Below are 19,669 nucleotides of genomic sequence, written 5' to 3'. Positions count from 1 at the left end.
TTTGCTTTCCATCACCCAATTTTACTGCTGAAGTATGTTCTGTTGAAACTGATTTATAATAATGCATCTAATATTATATAATGATATTATAAAGATGCATTTATAATAATCATCTTTATAATATCTAACTAAAATTTTTATTTTATCTATGCTAGTTCTAATAAACCTTTCTTATTCAGTTGAGAATTAACATTTAAAATTTTATAAGTCACTTTGGCTTGGCACCATAGTTTTCATAGGAGAAATAATGAAATAGTCACTACTCGGTCCTATCCTTAGCTCCTCTATCATTTTCTAATGTTGAATTTCTTTAAAAATATGTCATTTAGAAAAGAGCTGTTTAAGTGAGTATGCCCTAAATATAAAGCTCAACGACTTTGTTCTGATATCTCTCCTTAACCAAATGAGACACAGGAATTCCTTCCTTCCTTCCTTCCTTCCTTCCCTCCTTCCTTCCTTCCTTCTTTCTTTCCTTCCTTCCTTCCTCCCCCCTTCCCATTCTCTCTCTCTCCCTCCCTCCCCCTCTCCTTCTGTTCTTTTTTTCTTTATTACTATTTTTGTCATAGTGGGATACGAGTAGTTACTCACCAAAAGACATCGCTTGTTACTGTGAAACCTATCTGTGACCACCTATAGTTGATAACCATCCCATAACCATGCTGATTTTTGGCAGAATCACCTAAGTAACCTTAGCTTCTGTTTCTAGAAGCAATTTAAAACTTGCTTTATTTATTAGCAAGGAGAGGACTAAAATGAGATGACATTTTCATTAACCTATATTTCAGTTTTCAAGATGCTTGAGATCTTGCAAAATATCCTAAATGGGAAATACAGTCTCTAAAGAACTTAATTATTCAAGCAGGCATAGTCATTCATCCATTATCCATTCACTTATCTGATTCTAATTGGGGGCCACCTAGGTGAAAGGCCAAGTCCCTGTCCCCAAGGAGCACATAATCTTACCTGAGGAGACAGACAACTGACAATCACAGTGCAAGGGGTAATGGCTCCATGCGGAATGCAGAAAACCCCACTGAAGCCAAAAAAAAAAAAAAAGTACAGTAATTCAGGAGGGGCAGAAGGAAGGAGAAAGGAGCGTCTGAAAGGTTCCTTACAGGGAGGTGAGTGAGAGTTGGGTCTGTGAGGAGGACACCCCACAGAGAGAAAACTGCCTTTGCAAAGTGCTGGAGGCAGACACGTTCAAGGTCAGGATGGCGGTTGCAGGTGGTGTGTGAAGAAGTGGCAACAGATGAAGGTGTAAAAGCAGATGGGGGTCAAGTCACACTGGAGATGGGTCACCCATGTCACACTAAGGAGACTGAACTTTGACTCCAACAATATTTCCAATTTAAATCCCTACAGTTATAATCCAATAATATGAAGATATTTGAAAATAAAGCAGTCACAGTGTCAATTGTAAATTTCAGTTATGTTGGATATTAAACCTTAAGTTATTAGTTCCTCCTTTGAATTAAAAGCTGCCTGAGGACAGAAATTATTTCCTCATCAAAGCACCTACTCCTTTTCAATCCACCCAACAGTGGACCCACTAGAGATAACTGATGAGCTCATTTCGTGGCAAGGCTTTTATTGAGTGTTTAATTTCCCATAGCGCTTGACTAGGTATTGTGCAAGAACACTGCACAGATCTGTTCTCAGATATCTAGAAGCTTATAATTTATAATTTAAGACACAACAGTTGTTATTATTCTTAATTTTCAGAACTAAAATGTCATTGCTCCGTGTGACAGATTGAGAAATAAACTAACCATAAAAAGGCCATAAAAGCTAATAAGTAAAGGAAATAAATGTACTGAAATAAATCAATGTAAAACTATAAATGATCAGAATTTTCAGCTGTTTATTATGATTTATTTATTGAGTGAGAAATCTATTAACCTTTTGACATAGGAAGATGGAATTTACTAATTGAGTTAGAGGTGCTCTACTTCCATTGTCATGTGGACTGATAATATTTACAACTTAAATAGCACCCTCTTTCAAAATGGTGCCAACATTTTGATAAGTTCCTGAAGCAGGATGGCAAAAACACCACTTACTGTTAGTCTTCACATGCATATGTGACATTGACCATGACAGGCAGGTAATGTGGTACCTAAAGCCAACGCACGGGGTGTTTACCCTGACCCTCTGTGGCACGTGCTGACACATCAGCCATCTTCCTCGTGTTGGCTTGACGCCACCTTTGTTTGGAACAAGACACTCTATCTTTGACTGCTGAAACTACCATATTGGCCCGTCTGATAGTTATAATTTGCAGGGAATCAATTTCTAAGACTCTGATGGTTTAAAGGGCTTTTCCTCCCCACAGCCCAACTTTAGAATCTGTTTAATCCCTCCATCAACAGACATTTGGAAAGGGGCCAATCTCTGGTCAGCAGTGTGGTGCTGGGCCCAGTTTCTCAAACTGGGGAAAATATCATCTCCCCTGAGAATATGACCGTAAATCTGGGAGAATATGAAGCCACGATATAAAAGGGGTGTACCTTTCTGCCATTGTGTGCTCAGTGGTCGATAAGTAAAAACAGTTTAGTATTAAAATAATATATGGAATATAATGAATAAAAAATGTACATCCATTTTTTAAAGATTTTATTTATTTATTTTCAGAGAGGGGAAGGGAGGGAGAAAGAGAGGGAGAGAAATATCAATTGCAAGAGATACATTGATTGGTTGCCTCTTGCTGCAACCCAGGCATGTGCCCTGACCAGGAATTGAACTGGCAACCTTTTGGTTCGCAGGCCAGTGCGCAATCCACTGAGCCACAGCAGCCAGGGCAAAAAATGTGCATCAATTTTTAAGGTAACAAATAAAACTCCAAAAAGGTGCACGTTTGTGGAAGTTGGTTTGACCACGTCCGCAGAGATTTGGGGTGACAAGTTCGTTCTGACTTTGACTTTTACCTCAAGCCTCCGTGCCCCCACCAAACAGGAAAGCTATTTAACATGAAGATTTAAAAAATGTATAGCATAGTGGCTGACAGAGCCAGGGTGTCTTCTAAAAAATACCACTCCAAGTCGTGCAGCTACTTAAAACCTTTCAACAGCCATGTTGGCCCTTTGAATAAAGCCCTTTATGGCTCTGTCTCAGGTTCTAAACCTTTTGGGGCATGGACCCCCTTTGGCACTCTGGTGAAGTCTATGGGATCCTTCTAAGAATAAGGTCTTAAAATTCATGAAATAAAATACATCTGATTGCAAAGGAGACGACTCCTACTGAAATAAAGTTGAAATGTTAATGAAAAAACAAGTTTATCCTGCGGTGATATATGTGCTTCTCTATCAAAATCAAATGACAATACAGTGCAGGCTCTGTAAGTACAGTAATTTGGGGAGTAGCGATGAACAAACAATATTCAGGAGATCTGCTACAAATGATATTGGCCATGAAGAGACCAGTGATTTCCAGTCGTGAAAGCCGCCAGTGCTCCTGCTACTACTGTGTGTGTTTTCTCCTTTGCCTCCATTCATGATGGAAGGAAATGCTAAATCTCATGTAGGTGTTAGTAACTGAAAATGTATTTTTCCGATCCAAGTTCCCAGAACCCTGAATTTTACTCATGGATCCATCAGAGGTCCAGGAACGCAAGTGAAGTGCCCATACTCTGCCAACACTGGCTGCCGCCTTACTCTCTGACCTCACCTCATGTCACCGTCCCTTCTGCCTCCCATACTGCGGCCACACCGTTCCCTTGCTCTTCACACACATTCAGCGCGGTCCACCTGGGCCGTCTGCTTTTGCTTTTCTATCTGGAATGCTCTGCCCTTGGATCTTTGCATTTGTTTTATTTCAGCTCAAATATCACCTTCTCCAAGAGGGCTGTTCTGACCAGCCCCATCTAAACTGGCCACCTGCCCCTGCCACCCCCCTTTCCTCATAGTAGTTATCACTCTGAAATCACTGTGTTCATCTAAATGTTCTTGTGTTTATCCTCCGTTTCCCTCCTTAAAAAACGAGCTCTGGGGAGCAGGGACCTCACGCATATGTTTAGGGCCATATCCCCAGCATCTAAAACAGTGTTTGGCACAAAGAACGGGTCTGATACATGTTTGCTAAATGAAACAACAACAACAACAACAGAATTCCACAAATGCTACTTCTCTCCTTCCTCACTATTTTAGGTACAATGGGGATGCAAAGGGATGAAAGACAAACCCTGCCCTTCAGCAGTTACAGACTGGTAGAGGTACAAAGTGGCCACGTGGAAGGTGGGCGGAGTTCCAGTCCAGGCTGTCAGTCCAGGCTGTCCCTCTCTGCTGTATGACCAAGGGCAAATCTCTTCTAGGGCGTCAGTACCCTGGTCCCAGATGAATGGGTTGAGGAAATTTACGTCCCTGGTCTCATATGGTCTGTAGTTTATGATCATTTAGAGCTACCAGTGCAAGACAGCATATGTAGCAAGTGCCTGTGACCCTGAGTGGAGGACAATTCACAGAGGAGGACAAGACTTGGAAGGACTCTGAAGTGTAGTCAACCTCCAGCAAATGAGGAGGGGGATTTTCAGAGTCGTGAACTCTCAGTGGTGAAAGAAACTTTAAAGGCTACACACCATGACCCCTAGGTGAGGCTTTGGATGTCTCTGTATGAACCCATTTTGGAAGATGTAACATAATACTCCAGCTCTTAGATGCAGCCAGCATGAAGGCTAAGAGTATGGACTGTAGAACAGCACTGCCTGGGTTCAAATCCCAGCTCTGTCACGTATCACTTCTTATGTGAATTTAGACAAATTACCTCTCTGTATCTTATTCCCTCCTCTGTAAAATGAGAGCAACAACAGAATTAACTTTATGGGGTTATGGTCAAGCTCAGATGAGAAAAGTAAATTAATATGCTTAATATACATTCAGTAAACACTACTTATGGTTCTGTTGAATGGTTTCCTACTGTGTCAAACTTACTATATATCCCCCCAAGCCACTTTCCCCTTTTCTGTTGAAATTTAAATTTTACAGGCTGGAGACTACATTATCCAGTTTGGAGTTCCTGCAAGCCCACGGGCAACTTTATCTTACCTTCTCCTTGACATTCACGTGAGTATTGAGCTCAGCCATCTTGTTTCTAGTGGAATAAGCCCTATAAAGAAGGGGAAAAAAAGATTAACTTAAAAGTTTTGAAATTGATTTCCCAATGTGTTATTTTTATGCTCTCTTCCAACACAGTAAACAGTTTCATTCAGACACGACCATAAATAGCATTTGGAATGTAAAAATACTTTCAAGCTAAGCACTTGTCTTACGTATGTTCTAAAAGCATGTTACGATAACTCCGTAAGACAATATAAAATGTTTTATTCATACCGTGTTGACATGAAAAATGACAAAGACAGGTATGCACACCCAGACTGCGTTTCTTCTTACTATGTCAAAGAAGGGTGGGCGCAGGCCTGAGAGGAGGAAGGGCGAACCTGCGTTAACCAAGCATTGCCGCTGCAGCCCTTACTCTCCCAGAGCTTCTGTCGGCCTCCAGATAATATAACAGACATTTACTGAGTCTTTCCTGCATGCATTTAAGCACATCACGCACTTGAGGACGAAACAGGAGAATGATTCCAGATCGAAATATGAGAAACACTGCATATAGTGGTGTTACAACTTGCTTTTTCACCCGGCAACGTATCATAAACATCCATACCTTCACCATATTTTTACTGACCATAAATTCATAATCTTGAGGCTCAAATGGACCCTTACTAGTGCCCATAAGCCTTCTATTTCCCTAAATTCTTTAGGTTTTCTGTCTTTGATGTGCAAGCTTCTTTGTGAAGTGGCCCATTCTGAAATGTATATTCTTAACATCAAGCTGTGGTGTTTTCCTTCTCATCTGGTCTAAATATTTCACCATTATTATGGAGCTCGACCTTAAGTTTTTAATAGTTTCAATCTATTTTTGAAATAGGGTGCCAATGACTTAAAATGAGTGAACAAATTGGTTCAGATTAGCAGCTAGGCAAGCCAAGATACCAGTATACTAACTATTGGCATGTTTAATGCCTTTTGTCAATCAAGAACCACGGAAACACTTTCCTACATTCTTTTTGACTTTTGTTACAAAGAGCGTATCTACAGTTGACACGTTTTTAGGGGTAACTGGCAAAAATTCTCAGATTTCTCCCCATCGTTTTCTCTTAAACTCAGATCTTATATACACTATAAATTCAGATCTATTGCCTTTAGTTGATTTAAGGATGAAAGCTTGGCAATAGGTACTCTTAACTCTAGTACCACTCAGATAGGAATCAACAGAGGTAATTAAATATTACCAAATGTTAGGGACAGTGAGATTTTATTTTTATAATTTTCCGATCGATAGTGCCACTGACAGACACATGCCTGTGGGCACAGGAGCAGGACAGACCCTGCATATTCCATCCCCATCGCGGCAGCTCCTTCCCAGGCACCCTGCTAAGAGTGCCCATCCCTTTAAACACCCCTCCCATTTAAATAACTCCCAAATGATGAATTTTACATACTCTCACTTGACATATGGGAGAAAGTAAATATTAATGGCTGGCAAGTGGTATTTGAGTTTCATTCCCATTTACTCCTGCCCGAGAGTTACTAGTAAAAGACAACCGGATTATTTTCTGATTGTGCGTCCCAGTGAACAGAGATCACGTGTGAGGCACGAGGACAAATAACCAGGTGTTTCTGTTCACCAGCCACACAGGAGAAGTGAACCCTTTGATCAGCCATCACAATGCCTGCGAGATGGTCTGCAATCAGACTCCTGGGAGACATTTGGATGGCGGATTTCCTTATTCACACAGAAGTCTTGGCATTGTGTATACACTTCATATTTTGGGGAGTTTTCTGTGTGTGCTAGCGTACGTATCAGTAGGTATCAGTAGGTGAGAGAATCAAGATGGGGGAGGAAGTGAGCGAAGGACAGAGAGACACAGGTTACACCTGTGGAACCATAAAGGCTCCAAGGTGACAGCTGGATTTGGCTCTACTTGTTGGGACGGATCTGTGAGTCACGGTTCCTCTCATTAGACTAGATTAGCTAAATCTTCTGGACGCCTCTAATCTTGCCATTGTGAAAATCTGTGAAATCTGAGAGAAAAGGTTTATTGCTTTTGTTTTGCTTTGATGTCTAGGTTCTGGGTTTGCGGCATTTTGTAAAGCTAGTGTGTTCTAATCCGCAGAGGTATGAGGGAGGAATTCCACTGAGAACAAAAAATTTCTGAGATGGCAGCACTGAATGGGGAGCTATATTCATAGGATGAAAAAATGAATGCATGTACACAGTATTCATAGGGCGACACACACACACACACACACCCATACACAAGGTCTGTCCAGAAGGTATCCAGCCATGTAATATGAAAAACAGAGACATTTATTGAAGAAGACACAAGATACAAGAAACATTGTACGAAAGACAGTGATGCCTCAGTTCCCTCCAAAGTTATGGTCTCCTTGAGGAAATCTGGTTCATTGGTAGCAGTTTGAATCAAGTCATTAGCAACTGCAACACAATGTTCCTTCTGCTCTATAGCAAAAGTCGCAGAACAAATTTTGCAAGGACATGTTTCATGCCAAGATCCTGCATCAAAATCTTGACAGAGTAGTTTTTGTAATCCCCAGATCAGCTTCTGGTTCTCGCAGTGTGAGTTGCTGATCTTTGTTCATTGCAGCCTGTACACATTCAACATTCTCAGGTGTTCTGCTTGTTGCAGGCCTTCCAGAACGTGGATCACTTTAACAGAGTCTCAACCATCTTTGAAGCGTCTGTGCAACACTTTTACATGCGCTGCACTTATTGCATCATCCTCGAAAGCCTTCTGAATCATCCGAATAGTTTCCATAGAGGAATGTTCAAGCTTAACACAAAATTTGATGCAGACTCATTGCTCTACTCACTCAGTCATTTTGAATGCCACAGCCACACAGTACACATGCTCACTCAATGGCATTTACCACCCCCTACTGACTAGTACAGTGAAGTTGTCATTGTTCTCGCATGCTCATTCTAGTCTACTCTCCTCGGTTGCCAGGTTACATCGGTGTTGTGCAAACATTCTTGTTATATTAACAATGCCTGGATTTTTTCTGGACAGACTCCGCACCCCTCCCCCCCCCCCCCACACATTTCCTTAGCAATTCCCTTTCTCTTTAATCTCAAAGTCTGACTCAAGGAAAGTTCTTTTTTGGTGGTGATACCAGTAAGATTAATTACAACATTATTTTTCGTGTGGAAGAAAAATGTTGGCTATGAGGGTAGAATGAAGCTATTACGGGTTTCTCAGATGGGAAGGTAAGATAAAAAAATAATTATAGGGAGTTGTTCTTTGCTCATTTGACTCTCTTAAATTTTCTTCTCCTACGTGGAGGAATGCTTCTGCAGCCTCTACCTTCCAGGTGAATTCCAATGTCCTCTACGTATCAAGGCTTTCTACTGGCTGGTGGACCACAGAGGAACTGGAAAATAAGTTCTAGCCATGGAAACTAGACGAAGGATTTTAATGTGAACAGAACATAAATAGGATGTGCCTTAAAGAATTAGGAATTTAAGTGACTAGATGGTCAAATTGGGCTCCACTGATAAGGACAAATGCTAGGGAAACGATGGAACAAGAGAGGATGACCTTCAGTGGTCTTCACTGAGTGTCCAAAGCCCCGAATTGGCACTAGCCCCTCCGGAATGTTCAAAAGCACACCTGGCACCACCATGGCATTGCGTGCTCTCAGAGTGTCCTGAGCCTCTACTCTACGGCAACGAAACTGTGCTGTGCCCCTATCCTTTTGGGGTTCTGTTGTCTGCTATGAACTATGTCGGGACAGATCAACTCAATTTGAATCTTAACTGTTTAATTTAGACCGTTAGGACCTTCGTCTCCAGTAAACACATTGTCACTCCTTCTCAAGTCACAGACCCAGAGTTCAACCACTTGAAACCCCAGCCCTCAGAGTTGCAGACCCCTGGGTTAACCTGAGAAGCCTGTAGTGCTGTGAGTGAGTGACAGATGTCTGGGGCCACAGACCTCCTATTTCCCTCACATCATGCCTGGTCACCATGTGTGACAGGGTGTCACTCCTGGATGTGACTGATACCCATATCCCAACAGAGCTCAATAACAAGAGCTTTAGATCCACAAGAAAGGTATTGAAACTCCTTACTTCTTAGGAAAGAACTTGGTTTCTAATTCCTATTATCACTTAAGACTGTTCTTTGAGCCAATCAATTACCGAGGCCTAACTATTTAAATCTATAGTACATGTTCCAGGCATATAAAAAAATAAATATAAAATTAAGATAATCAGAAATATAAGTCCTGATACTGATGGAACATTTCCATAGCTTAGGTATTATTTGAAATATTTTTCCTCTAAATTTACTTTAGTTTTCACTAATAACATTACAAACATATATAGCTGGCATCTAAATTATATATATCCTAGAGAAAAAGAAAGATCAAGAAATTGTAGACTGAATTTTATTTATGAAATAACCAACTGATCTTACTTATTTATATATATATATTTCATAGTCAAAACCTTATTATGAAAAAATATGAATCCCAAAGAAAAGAATTTCACCATTTATTACCAATATATCAATCTACACACTCCTCCAGTGGAAAGTTAATAAACCACAAGTACGGTTACCACCAATCACAAAGTTATACACACTGAATTACTCATTATGCAAAAATATTACTTAATATGCATTAATGCCAGTCAGAAAATTTATTAGTCTATGACAAAGACAAATATTCTTTATGAAAAATAAAACTAAATAGTACAAATTTTGGCAAATATGTTTCTTTCAGCATCTCTAATTAATGCAGTACAGTGAAGTTTAATAATATATGACCATGTAATTAACAGTTTAATATATATATTTATATTTCTCATGCAATCATTTAAATAAATAGAAAAAGCTAAAACAATGTATTAAAATGCCAAATTGCATTCTGACTTCCCTATTACTGCTTTCCCTCATGCTCTGCTGTGTAGGTAGTAATAAAGTTTCACTTTTGTTTCCCTGAAACCTATGCCTGCTTTTGGATTCACTTTCTAGTTCTCAGGTATTACATCACTTATCTTGACTTGGATTATGGAACCAGAAGAAAGACATAAGGAAACTTTTTAAAAATAATGATTTAAAAGAATAACTGGCACGCTCATGGAGCACTTGTAATGTGCCGGGCCCTCTGCTAAGTGCTTCACACACTTTTTCATTTAACCCTCATACCCCACATACAACAGAAATCATGATGACCCGCGTTTCATGGACGTGGAAGCCGAGGCCCAGGGAGTCAACAACTAACTCAGGGTCCCTCAGTCGGTGGCAGGGCCAGGACTCCACCCCAGGCAGCCTGATTCGGGAGCCCCGGTGTAGCACCTCAAAACCGTCATAAACAAGTCATGGGTGTCACTGTAGTAAGAACGCTGCAAGGAGAATTCAGCTGACCCCAGGCACCCTGCCTTCTCAGGCCGGGCAGGCATGTAATGTGTAGGCCTTGCACACGTACTCAGGGCATGCAAACAGCGGAGCCAACTACTGAGCTCATACAAGAATGGTGAGGAACAAAACGGCTATAAAGAAATGACTGTTTTCCTACGGCTTCCTCCCCCAGGTGAGAGTGCAAAACACGCATTCAGTGGGCCCTCGGCCAACCAATTGTTTCCTTGGTTCCGCAATGCCGCCCTGGGGCTCCACGACGGTGCAGGGTCTAATGTTCACCCACTTCTTCTTCCTAAATGAAAGTAATTACGTTGTCTCTGTATCTGACTTTGGCACAGCCCAGACAGCGCCGTGACCCACGTGTCCTGAGCCGTTTTCTCAGGGCTGCCTCAGAGAGGAGGAATCAAGAAGTCAACTCTGGGCTGAGACTAGAGAAGCAGCAGAAGGCCTCGCAGTCACAACAGGGTCCAGCAGTCTCCCAGAGGGCCGATTCCCAACCTATAATACACATCTCTGTAGACATCTGCATTTTTACACATCTCACGTCATGCTATTATCTCTGGAAGAAGGTACAGTATCACACGTTGATTTATTTCATTCTCTACAGCCATCGATTGGCCCTTCACAGACAGCAGTGCTCTTAGACAGTGGGAGGCCTGAGATAGTGTTGACGGAGCCGAGGCTGCACACCTGTCTGTGCGGGATGCCATTAATCCCGATGGGAATTTGAGTAAAGGTTCTAGACTGTCACAGCATAGCATGAAGGCCTCCTCAGGTCTCCAGCGGTAGAATAAAAGGGTGGAGTTGTAGGGGCAGAAAAGTAATTTTACTTCTACCCTTCCGAGTTCTTAGCTGAGACCCCTGTAACAAAAGACAGATCAACAAGGAAAAAAACCCAAACAAATTTATTGACATGTATACCATATGTATACATGGGAGATATCCCAGAAAAACAAGGAACTCCTGAGATGGCTCAAGAGTCAGGGTTAAATGCCATATTAATAGGGAAAGAGGGGGGAGTGTCAGTCCCTTAGGGGAGAATACATGATACTTTGGAAACGTGAATCTGTCCTTAGAGGAATAGATGGGAGGTATGAGGTTCATAAAAAGGTGTGTCTGGTTGTGGCATCAACTTCTTTCTCCTTTCCTGTGACAAGAGTCAGTCCTTGGTTGGTGAAACTCCGGGGAGGGGATTTATGACAATGAAGTTCCCTTTGGAGAATCTGTCTTTAGGAAGATCAGGGGAGTTCAGGGAAAGCTCCTCTCTGATGTTTTCTGTTTTTCAAATGCCTTCTGCTCACAATAATCCATGTGTCCAAATGGCGTACTTTGGGTTGCACATCCTGACCTCTTACACTCCTATCGCAGAGTGGCGTGTTCTCTGCCCTTCAGAGTACATGACCGCTGTGGTCCTCTTCAGCTCTCAGGCATTACAAGTCTGTAAGGGCCCTGGGAGTGATGCTTAGCAACTAGGGTTAGCAGAAGAAAGCTGAAAATTCAACTTAAAAAAAAAGGGGGGGTGTTGCCTCCAAGTACTAGGCCATTTCCCTGTGTGGATGAAGAAGGGGCCACACACTAAACCTGACAAGCTCGGGGGAGGTCTGCATGGCGGGCCTTACAAACTCAGAGGCAGGAAGTAACCGCGTAGGATGGTCTGAACACACAAATTCCTAACTAAAGGCGAGACATGTTGGGTAGTCACATCCTAGGCCTGTAGCTTCCTTGACAAAGGTCAGTTTTTACGTTAAGAGAGCCTGTCTATTGTCTTTTGGCATCTAAGATAACATCGCCTCTGGAATGGCAAAGTAATCTCCTTTTCCAGATCCCTCAGGGCACACCCACTATACCCAGAGCAGGAGACCTCATCTAAGTGCTGTAAATGTTAATTGTTACCTATCCTGTACACACCAATGTAAAATAAGCATGCGTCTCTCCATCTGACTCTTGTACCCAATCTCAGAGATTTCCCTGTTTTGCTTTCTCCCACCTCTCTAATCTACCACCAGTGGATGTCCTGCCAGGCTCCTGTGTCTCCTCCTTTGATTCTAATGTATAGAATAAGCTGTAAGACAGCCATTCGCTGGAGCATTACCTCAGTCCCTTGAGATTTTGCCTCCTGGCACTTGTAGGTCAGTTTGGCTCATACCAATTCTTTTCAGGTTTGTTGACATCTGTAAAATCACCTTTAAACTGGTCAAGGACTAAGTGTTCAGTCACCTAGCACAATCATGCCAGCTGAAAAGAGAGTGTTCTTCTATAAAATTGGGACTTTGTCTGAATATAACATTGTGTAGGTTTTCTGTTGTTTAACTTTTCCATTGCCTAACCTCTCTCCTGTTTTGTACCCTCTTCCCTTTCTCTCAATTCCTTTGCTATTATTCCTTATCTGGTCTTGTAATTACTGAGGTCTCTTATATTCCAAGCACTTTAGCTCTTTCTTCTGTGCTTTAACGCCCACAGTTTAATAAAAGTTCCTGTGCATGCCTTGTTCCTTAGAGGAAAGTTGCTTCGATTATTAAGAATGAGGACACATAAACAATGAAACACAGAATGACGACTGAAATATGATTTTCATATAGAGATATTTACCGAGGCTTTTTTGTTTAGTTTGAAGGGGAAAAAAACCTCAAGGTTGCTTATTTATTCAAAGACGCTTCAATATACTAAAACCCTCTGTTAGAACAACTTCACTGGAAAGCATTTTAAGGGCAAATGTCACACAAAAATTTCACATTTAAAAGCCCTGGCTCTGCCTCTTTAGAAAAGCAGGGTTAGCCTTTGGTTTAGAAATGTCATTGCTACTAAGTCCTTTGTCGTGGGAAGAAAGAAAATTGAATGTTTTATTTAAACAGGTCATTAACAGTCAATACCTATTTGAAAAGGCCTGCTTCCGGAGGCAGATAAAAGCTCCCAATCACTAAGAATATCACTTGAGCACATCTAGGGCAAGATGTGCTGATGCGAGTTTCAGACCTTGGTGAGAGCAAGTCTTCACTCCACATGGCCGAGTGCGGGTGCCGGAGGCAGAGCCAGAGGAACCGCACGCCCTTGTGCAAGCTGCACACCCAGCGAGGCGAGAGAAGCACAAAGCACACTGGATGGCAGGCCCGCTTTGAATTTTCCATTTTAGCGCTGGCAAGTGCGTACGAATGAAGATTAACCATTTTTGCATAAAGTGCCAAACCACCTCCCCATGGCAGCAGAATGCAAATGGGAGCAAAAGAGCAAAGGACGGCTAAAATAAATGCAGCGGATCTCAGGCACTGCAAGCAGTGGGGAGGGTGCATGCAGGCTCTATTAGCATTCATCTATGGCATAGTTTTTCTACTTAATTTGAAATTATTTCATTTCATAGGCCTCTGACGGGTTGAGAATATAAATAAATGCCTTTTCTTTTTTCAAGTGACCCAACGCTGGCTCCTGGGAAGCTCTGCTTCTAATGGCTGGGCTTTCCAGCAAACATGTGTTTCCATAGTGATGTGGGTGACCCGGGCCTGTGCAAGTACCCTCTTGTATCAGCAATTTAATTATGGTCAGTTCTTTCAAGATGCTGTGATGTCAACTCACATCTTTAAAACATGCCCATCCTCAGAGAGGTCTCAGGAAAGGAAAAGGGGAAGTGGCCAACGTTATGAGATTCAGGAGCATAAATCCCACCCTCTCCAAGCACACCATAATAGGCTCTCTCCCAGCAGATCCAACCGCCTGCTGAGGAAATCCCAAATCCCTGAGGGATTCAGACAAAAGACCAAGCACAGTTCTCCTTCACACCACAGAGCAGCAAGCACCTCACCACAAACTCTCCAAATGTTGAAAAAGAAATATGCGTTCCCCTTTCTTCTTTCCTTTCCCCCAGCTCCCCAACTAGCTATGGGCAATTCCTACAGAAAGGGCCATGTTTTTCCCTATTATCTGACATACATTTACTGAACACTACAATGTGCCAGGCTCTATGGGGAATTCTGGCAATGGTCACAAAGCAACACTTTTTGAACTGTACACCAGCACTATTCTACGCACTTTCCACATAACTAACTCATTTAATTCCCCTAATAACCCTATGGAATAGGCTATCCCAGAGAGCTAAGTACTTACTCAAGTCACACACCCAGAAAGATACTGAGCTGAGAACTGGACTGGACCTCCTGGCTCCAGAGCTCTTGCCCCCAAAGGAGCATATACTGTTGGACGGAGACAGATGTGTACATAAACACACAAGAAAGACTCAGGAAATTAGGGTTGGAATTGACACAGCTCATGGTTCTGGGCACAGCAACACTGGCGCTGTGATCTCCCCAGCTCGTAGGTCTCATCATTGTGGAGACCAGGTACCACCCTGGGTTAGATGCAGGTTCACGGGTAGCGGGTGGGGGAGGTGGGCAGAGGCTGTATGCTTTTAAAAACTTTTTCTAGTATCTTTTAAGGGAAAACACTGCATACTCATCTCCAAAGAAAACATGCACTGTGGTTCTGCAATAAATCTCTAGACTGGCAAAGAGAAATCCTAAGAAAATCTGGCAAACAAGAGCTATGCATTCAGAGCCAACTCTGGGGGCTCATTTGTCATGGGATAAACACGTGGTAGAGGAAGCCATCATCTCTTCAGAGCATATTCTGGCTTCAAAACCCTCTGTTCCAACAAACTCACAATATTCCTAGTTCATTAAGCCGGAACTCTCTTAGTAAACATTTAATGATGTTCTCAAAGTAGCAGAGAAAGTCAGGTTCTTCCTACTTCCTTGAAATGTCACTGGCACAGGCTGAATACAAACAGTATATGATGTACTAATTCACACGATGAAAGAAATACTAGGGAATGAGGCAGAGCCTTGGCATCCAGCAGCAGAGAACTCCCTGGCAGCAGTCCCCTGCCCCATGCCCTGACCCCCCACCTTCCGTATGCCTCTTCCCCCACCCATTACTGTGCCTCCTAAGGTTTTCCAACAAAATCATCCTCAACTCACTTTTTAAGGTTTCCTGGTGTTCCAAATCAGGAATTCCAGTGCATAGCCCGACTACTGGCTTTCTCAGTAGGCAAATGAGCCCCATTCCCCAACTGGCCCCATTTATTAACTTGCTTTTACTGTGACCAATAAGTCATCTCAAAAGTGACGCAGACAGAGCCAGAAACCTGGGTAGGTGGCAGGATCCTGGGTGTGGCAGAGAAACCAGCTGGTGGCCTCAGGCACCTGAGGCTCAGAGAGACTCACCTTCAGGGAAACTGCTTGCTCCCTTTTTGTAAAACTGCCCAGTGCTTTTGTCTCCAAGCCCATTAGTGAATGCCCAGTTCTTCCCTCTTCTCATCTGGGGAAAGCCATAGCTTTAAGATTGAATTGGCAACCTTTACACTGCTCCAGAGGCTGAGACAGTGCAGGCTGGGACTGTAGTCACAGTCCAAAGGTCAGTTTCTGAATATGGTCTTGGCTAAGGGCTTCTAATCTTCCGGTGACACCAGTACAAGCCTATCAATCAATTAGCAAACATTCTGAGCACTGCACCCTGAGGCTCCTCCCCCTTTTAAAACGTGTTCCTGGTCCTGGACCTAACTGGAAGTATCTGCTGGCCAATGTTGCACTTAATGAATAACGTACTACCATGTCCGGGGGGTACAGACATTTAGTTAGGGGTCATGCTTTCCCCCAAAGGAATGAAGTTCTCATGGTGAATGTTCAGTCTCTACTAGTGAAAAGCTAGTGTGAGGAGCATGGGGGAGGGGTAACTATTGGGGGTCAGAATGGAGAAGTCTTTCTTACCTGTTGGGCCTGCTTCACCTTCAGGCCAGTTAGTCCTATACATGTCACTTGTTTTCTGGTTTGATGTTTTAAAAAACAACATGTCAGTTCAACATGTTCTTAGGTGGTATTTCTCTGTAGGGTCAGGCCTCTCTTGGTCCCCATCTTGCTAACCACCCACAGGCAAAGTCAGCCAGGAAGTCCCTGTAGCGTCTGTTTTAATTAAGGTGCTTCTGTCAACAACAGTAGTATCTTGGGCCCTTAAATGATGGCAAAGAGGAACCACTGCCTATTTTCTGCTATTTAGATTCATCCTTATCTTATATGATAGAGAAAAATAAGTAATTACAATTTACCAAATTTGAATCCCAAACTTGGCCTCTGACCAGTTTTGGGATTTGAGCAAGTTACTCAGCCCCTCCATGCATTCATTTCCTCATCAGTAACATTAGAATCATAATAGTTAACTATCTCAGGGTGGTAATGAGGATAAAATGAGTCCACATTTGTAAAGTGATGAAAACAGCGCTTGACACACAGCAAGTGCTACGAATAAATATAAATACATATTCTCCTTAGATCCCTCCCTAGCCTATGTGGTTGCTTTGCCCATTCTGCTCATTTTGCTCATGAGAAACAAAGCCTTGAGAGGTTATGGTCAAGCGTCCAGGCGGTGAAGGAGGCGGCCCTGGAGACACAACCTTCTGACCACGAACTGCCCTCAGAGGGCTATCCTCTTCCCTCCTCACGGCCGAGGCCTGACTGCGGCTCTGCTGGGAGGGACATAAACTCTTAGGGCTCCATGCCCACAGGGTCATTTGTTTTCCATGTTCTTACAGCTGAGGCACAAGCCAAAAGTCAATGCAAAACTATAATACCTCTTCCCTGTAGAAGGGCTCTGAGACCCATGTCAGGCCACAGGTTCCTGCCTCGTGGCTACCACATGCCATCAGTGCTCTCCCTAGCGACCAAATTCCTAGCTTAAGGTACTTGTCTTTTGAGGACAGTAAGCAATTACAACATAGAAAGAGCACATTTCAAATAAAATCTTAGAGCTACTAAGAGAACAACGTAAAAATTACTAAATCTCTTTTCACACATTCTGATTTCAGGTAATTGTATCAAGATGGGTAAGAGAGAGACTTAATATGATTTTAATGTCCTTGAGTTTATTCTAATGCAGTCACAGATAATAAAAACTCATTTTGACCATTTTATGACATGTTCAAAATTCTAGAGGTCGTATTTATTGTCTTAGTGAATTTTATTTCAATTTCTAACTATAATAAAAAATAGGAATTTGTCACCTGAAATATGATGTTTCGGGAAAATTAATAAATACTTTAAAAAGGCTTCAAACATACAAGATATTAATAGACTTAGTGAATTACAAAAATAATTCCTTTCTTTTAAAAAGCCTATCTCTGATAAATTCCACTTCTCATTTCGCTTTTCCAAAGTACCTAGTAGGTTGCCTTTGACCATTAACTGTTCAACTAAGACTTGTGGCAAAAGAGGAATAAGTGTCCTCTCACTTCTCCAGTTTTCAACACCTGGGACTGGGTGATATCATTTTAAATACCACCATTAAAACGAGCACTGTCAAATATGTTCTAGCCGCATCTCTTTACGTGCCCTTCGATCCATTCCCACCCCACACTTCCAGCCCCGCAATGTTTTAGTCACTCTCGGAGTCCAGGCCTGATCACAGGCCCCCAAGCCCTGCTCCTCTTCCTGCGCTGGACCCCATGTAGCCCATATCTTTAACCAGGTAACTTCCCCAACATCTCCTACTTATTTTATTTCTTCTTAATGGCAGAGCCTTGTATTGGGAATAACCCAATCATGAGACTAGCTTATGGTCTGTTCAAAACAGAAAAAACTAAAATTTTACTTTTTTAGGCATTATGAGAAAACAAAAAATAATTGGTTTCTAACCTAACACTAAAGACATTCAACCGCTAAGCTCAACTTCGCATGCCCCTGTAATTCCACCAATAGAGATGGGTCTGCTTTGCTGATGGTAACACACGCATGCTGTGGGTTCTTTGTCAAACTTCACATGGCCTGGCTGCTTACTCCTTTAGTTTCCAGGATAACAGGCCCAGGAGCAGACACCTCGGCCTCTCTAACCTGAGCACCGACCTGCCATAGGGTTCAACTCACGTTGGGGAAGGTTCGGACAGTACCCAGTGCTCACAATGATCTGTAAGCCTTAGCGATATGTGTTCAATCTCTTCCGACTCATTTTTCTAAAGATTGAATAAATCAAAACTATTTTTGTACCATAGTTCAAAATATTGCATAGGCCTCTCGAATAAATGTAATACCATATATTATTTCCCTTTGGAGACTTCCTGTTAGTCATCCAATCTACCTTAAAGCAATTCTGAGGTATAAATGTATTAGGTTTTGATCACTTGTTTGATGTAAGAGATCCATCTCTCACAGCCTTGATTCCATTTATACCCATTTTTGGCAGACTGACAGAGGCAAGCCAGCAGCGTTGCCTGATTTTTTTTACTAACGCTAAACCTTTCCTTATCCAGCCGCAGAATGTGTCTTTGAGTGAGTGTGCTCCCCACAGGCTGGATTCTGCATGTGGAAGGGCATCGTGTATGTGTCCCTATGGGAAATAAGACTGAATGCCTAGTCTTTTTTCACAATTTATTTTAAAATAATCTTTCTAAAAAATTCAGTTAGAGTTGACATACAATATTATGTTAGTTTCAGGTGTACAAGATGGTGATTAGACATTTATATAACTTAAGAAGTGATCCTCCTTATAAGTCTAGTGCCTGACATCGTATGTAGTGATCACAATATCATTGACCATATTCCCTGGGCTGTACTTTACATCCTCATCCTTGCTTTTTTAACTGGCACTTTGTACTTCTTAATCCCTCCCTTTTTTTCACCCAGCTATCCAACCGCTCTCCCACCTGGCAACCATCAAAATGTGCTCTGTATCTATGAGCTTGTTTCCATTTTGTTTGTCCATTTTTTTTTTTTTGATATCCATGTATAAGTGAAATCATATGGTATTTGTCTTTCTCTGCCTGGCTTATTTCACTTAGCATAATACCCTCTAGGTCCATCCATGTTGTCCCAAATGGTAAGATTTCATTCTTTTTCATGGCTGAGTAATAGTTCATTGTATATATGCCCATTCATGATGGTGTAGATTGTGGGCATGGGGTGTATCAGAGCCAAGAGAAGTAAGAATGCCAGTGACAGAATCTTAAACAAATCATTATGAAATGACTACAACCATGTTTACAAAAGGAGCTTCTAGAGAGGTGAGATGGCTTTGGTTTAGGTGGGTTTAATCACGGTGGGGTTCTGAGAGGAGGTGCTCTTTTCCACTGCTTGGAGGCAGTGCTGGCAACAATAGGAATGGCATTTCAGGTAAGAGGAAGGGCAAAACTGAAACCTCTCTGGCAGGAACAAACAAGTCATGTGTGAGGCCAGAAGGGAAACCTACTTGCATTGTGCAGTCAGTC

At 42.2% G+C, this 19,669-nt stretch overlaps 1 protein-coding gene across 10 annotated transcripts in view; it reads right to left on the bottom strand.

Moving 5' to 3' along the window:
* Nucleotides 1-19,669, bottom strand: part of SPATS2L (spermatogenesis associated serine rich 2 like) — a 158,545-nt gene that overhangs the window by 77,040 nt on the left and 61,836 nt on the right. For 4 of the 10 annotated variants that reach the window (XM_053918926.2, XM_024563720.4, XM_053918927.2 and 1 more), the window contains one exon: nt 5,037-5,097. In XM_053918926.2, the coding sequence (XP_053774901.1) occupies nt 5,037-5,075 (39 nt within the window). In that variant the 5' untranslated portion in view covers nt 5,076-5,097. Of the gene's footprint in view, nt 1-963; nt 1,034-5,036; nt 5,098-15,398; nt 15,551-15,644; nt 15,854-19,669 lie in introns of those variants that run through there. The other 6 variants (XM_053918922.2, XM_053918923.1, XM_053918924.1 and 3 more) reach the window with 5 other exon arrangements.

This window comes from Desmodus rotundus, chromosome 2 (genome assembly GCF_022682495.2).
Source record: "Desmodus rotundus isolate HL8 chromosome 2, HLdesRot8A.1, whole genome shotgun sequence".
Taxonomy (NCBI): Eukaryota; Metazoa; Chordata; class Mammalia; order Chiroptera; family Phyllostomidae; genus Desmodus; species Desmodus rotundus.
Note: the sequence above shows the minus strand (reverse complement) of the source record. Positions and strands in the feature narration are given on the sequence as shown.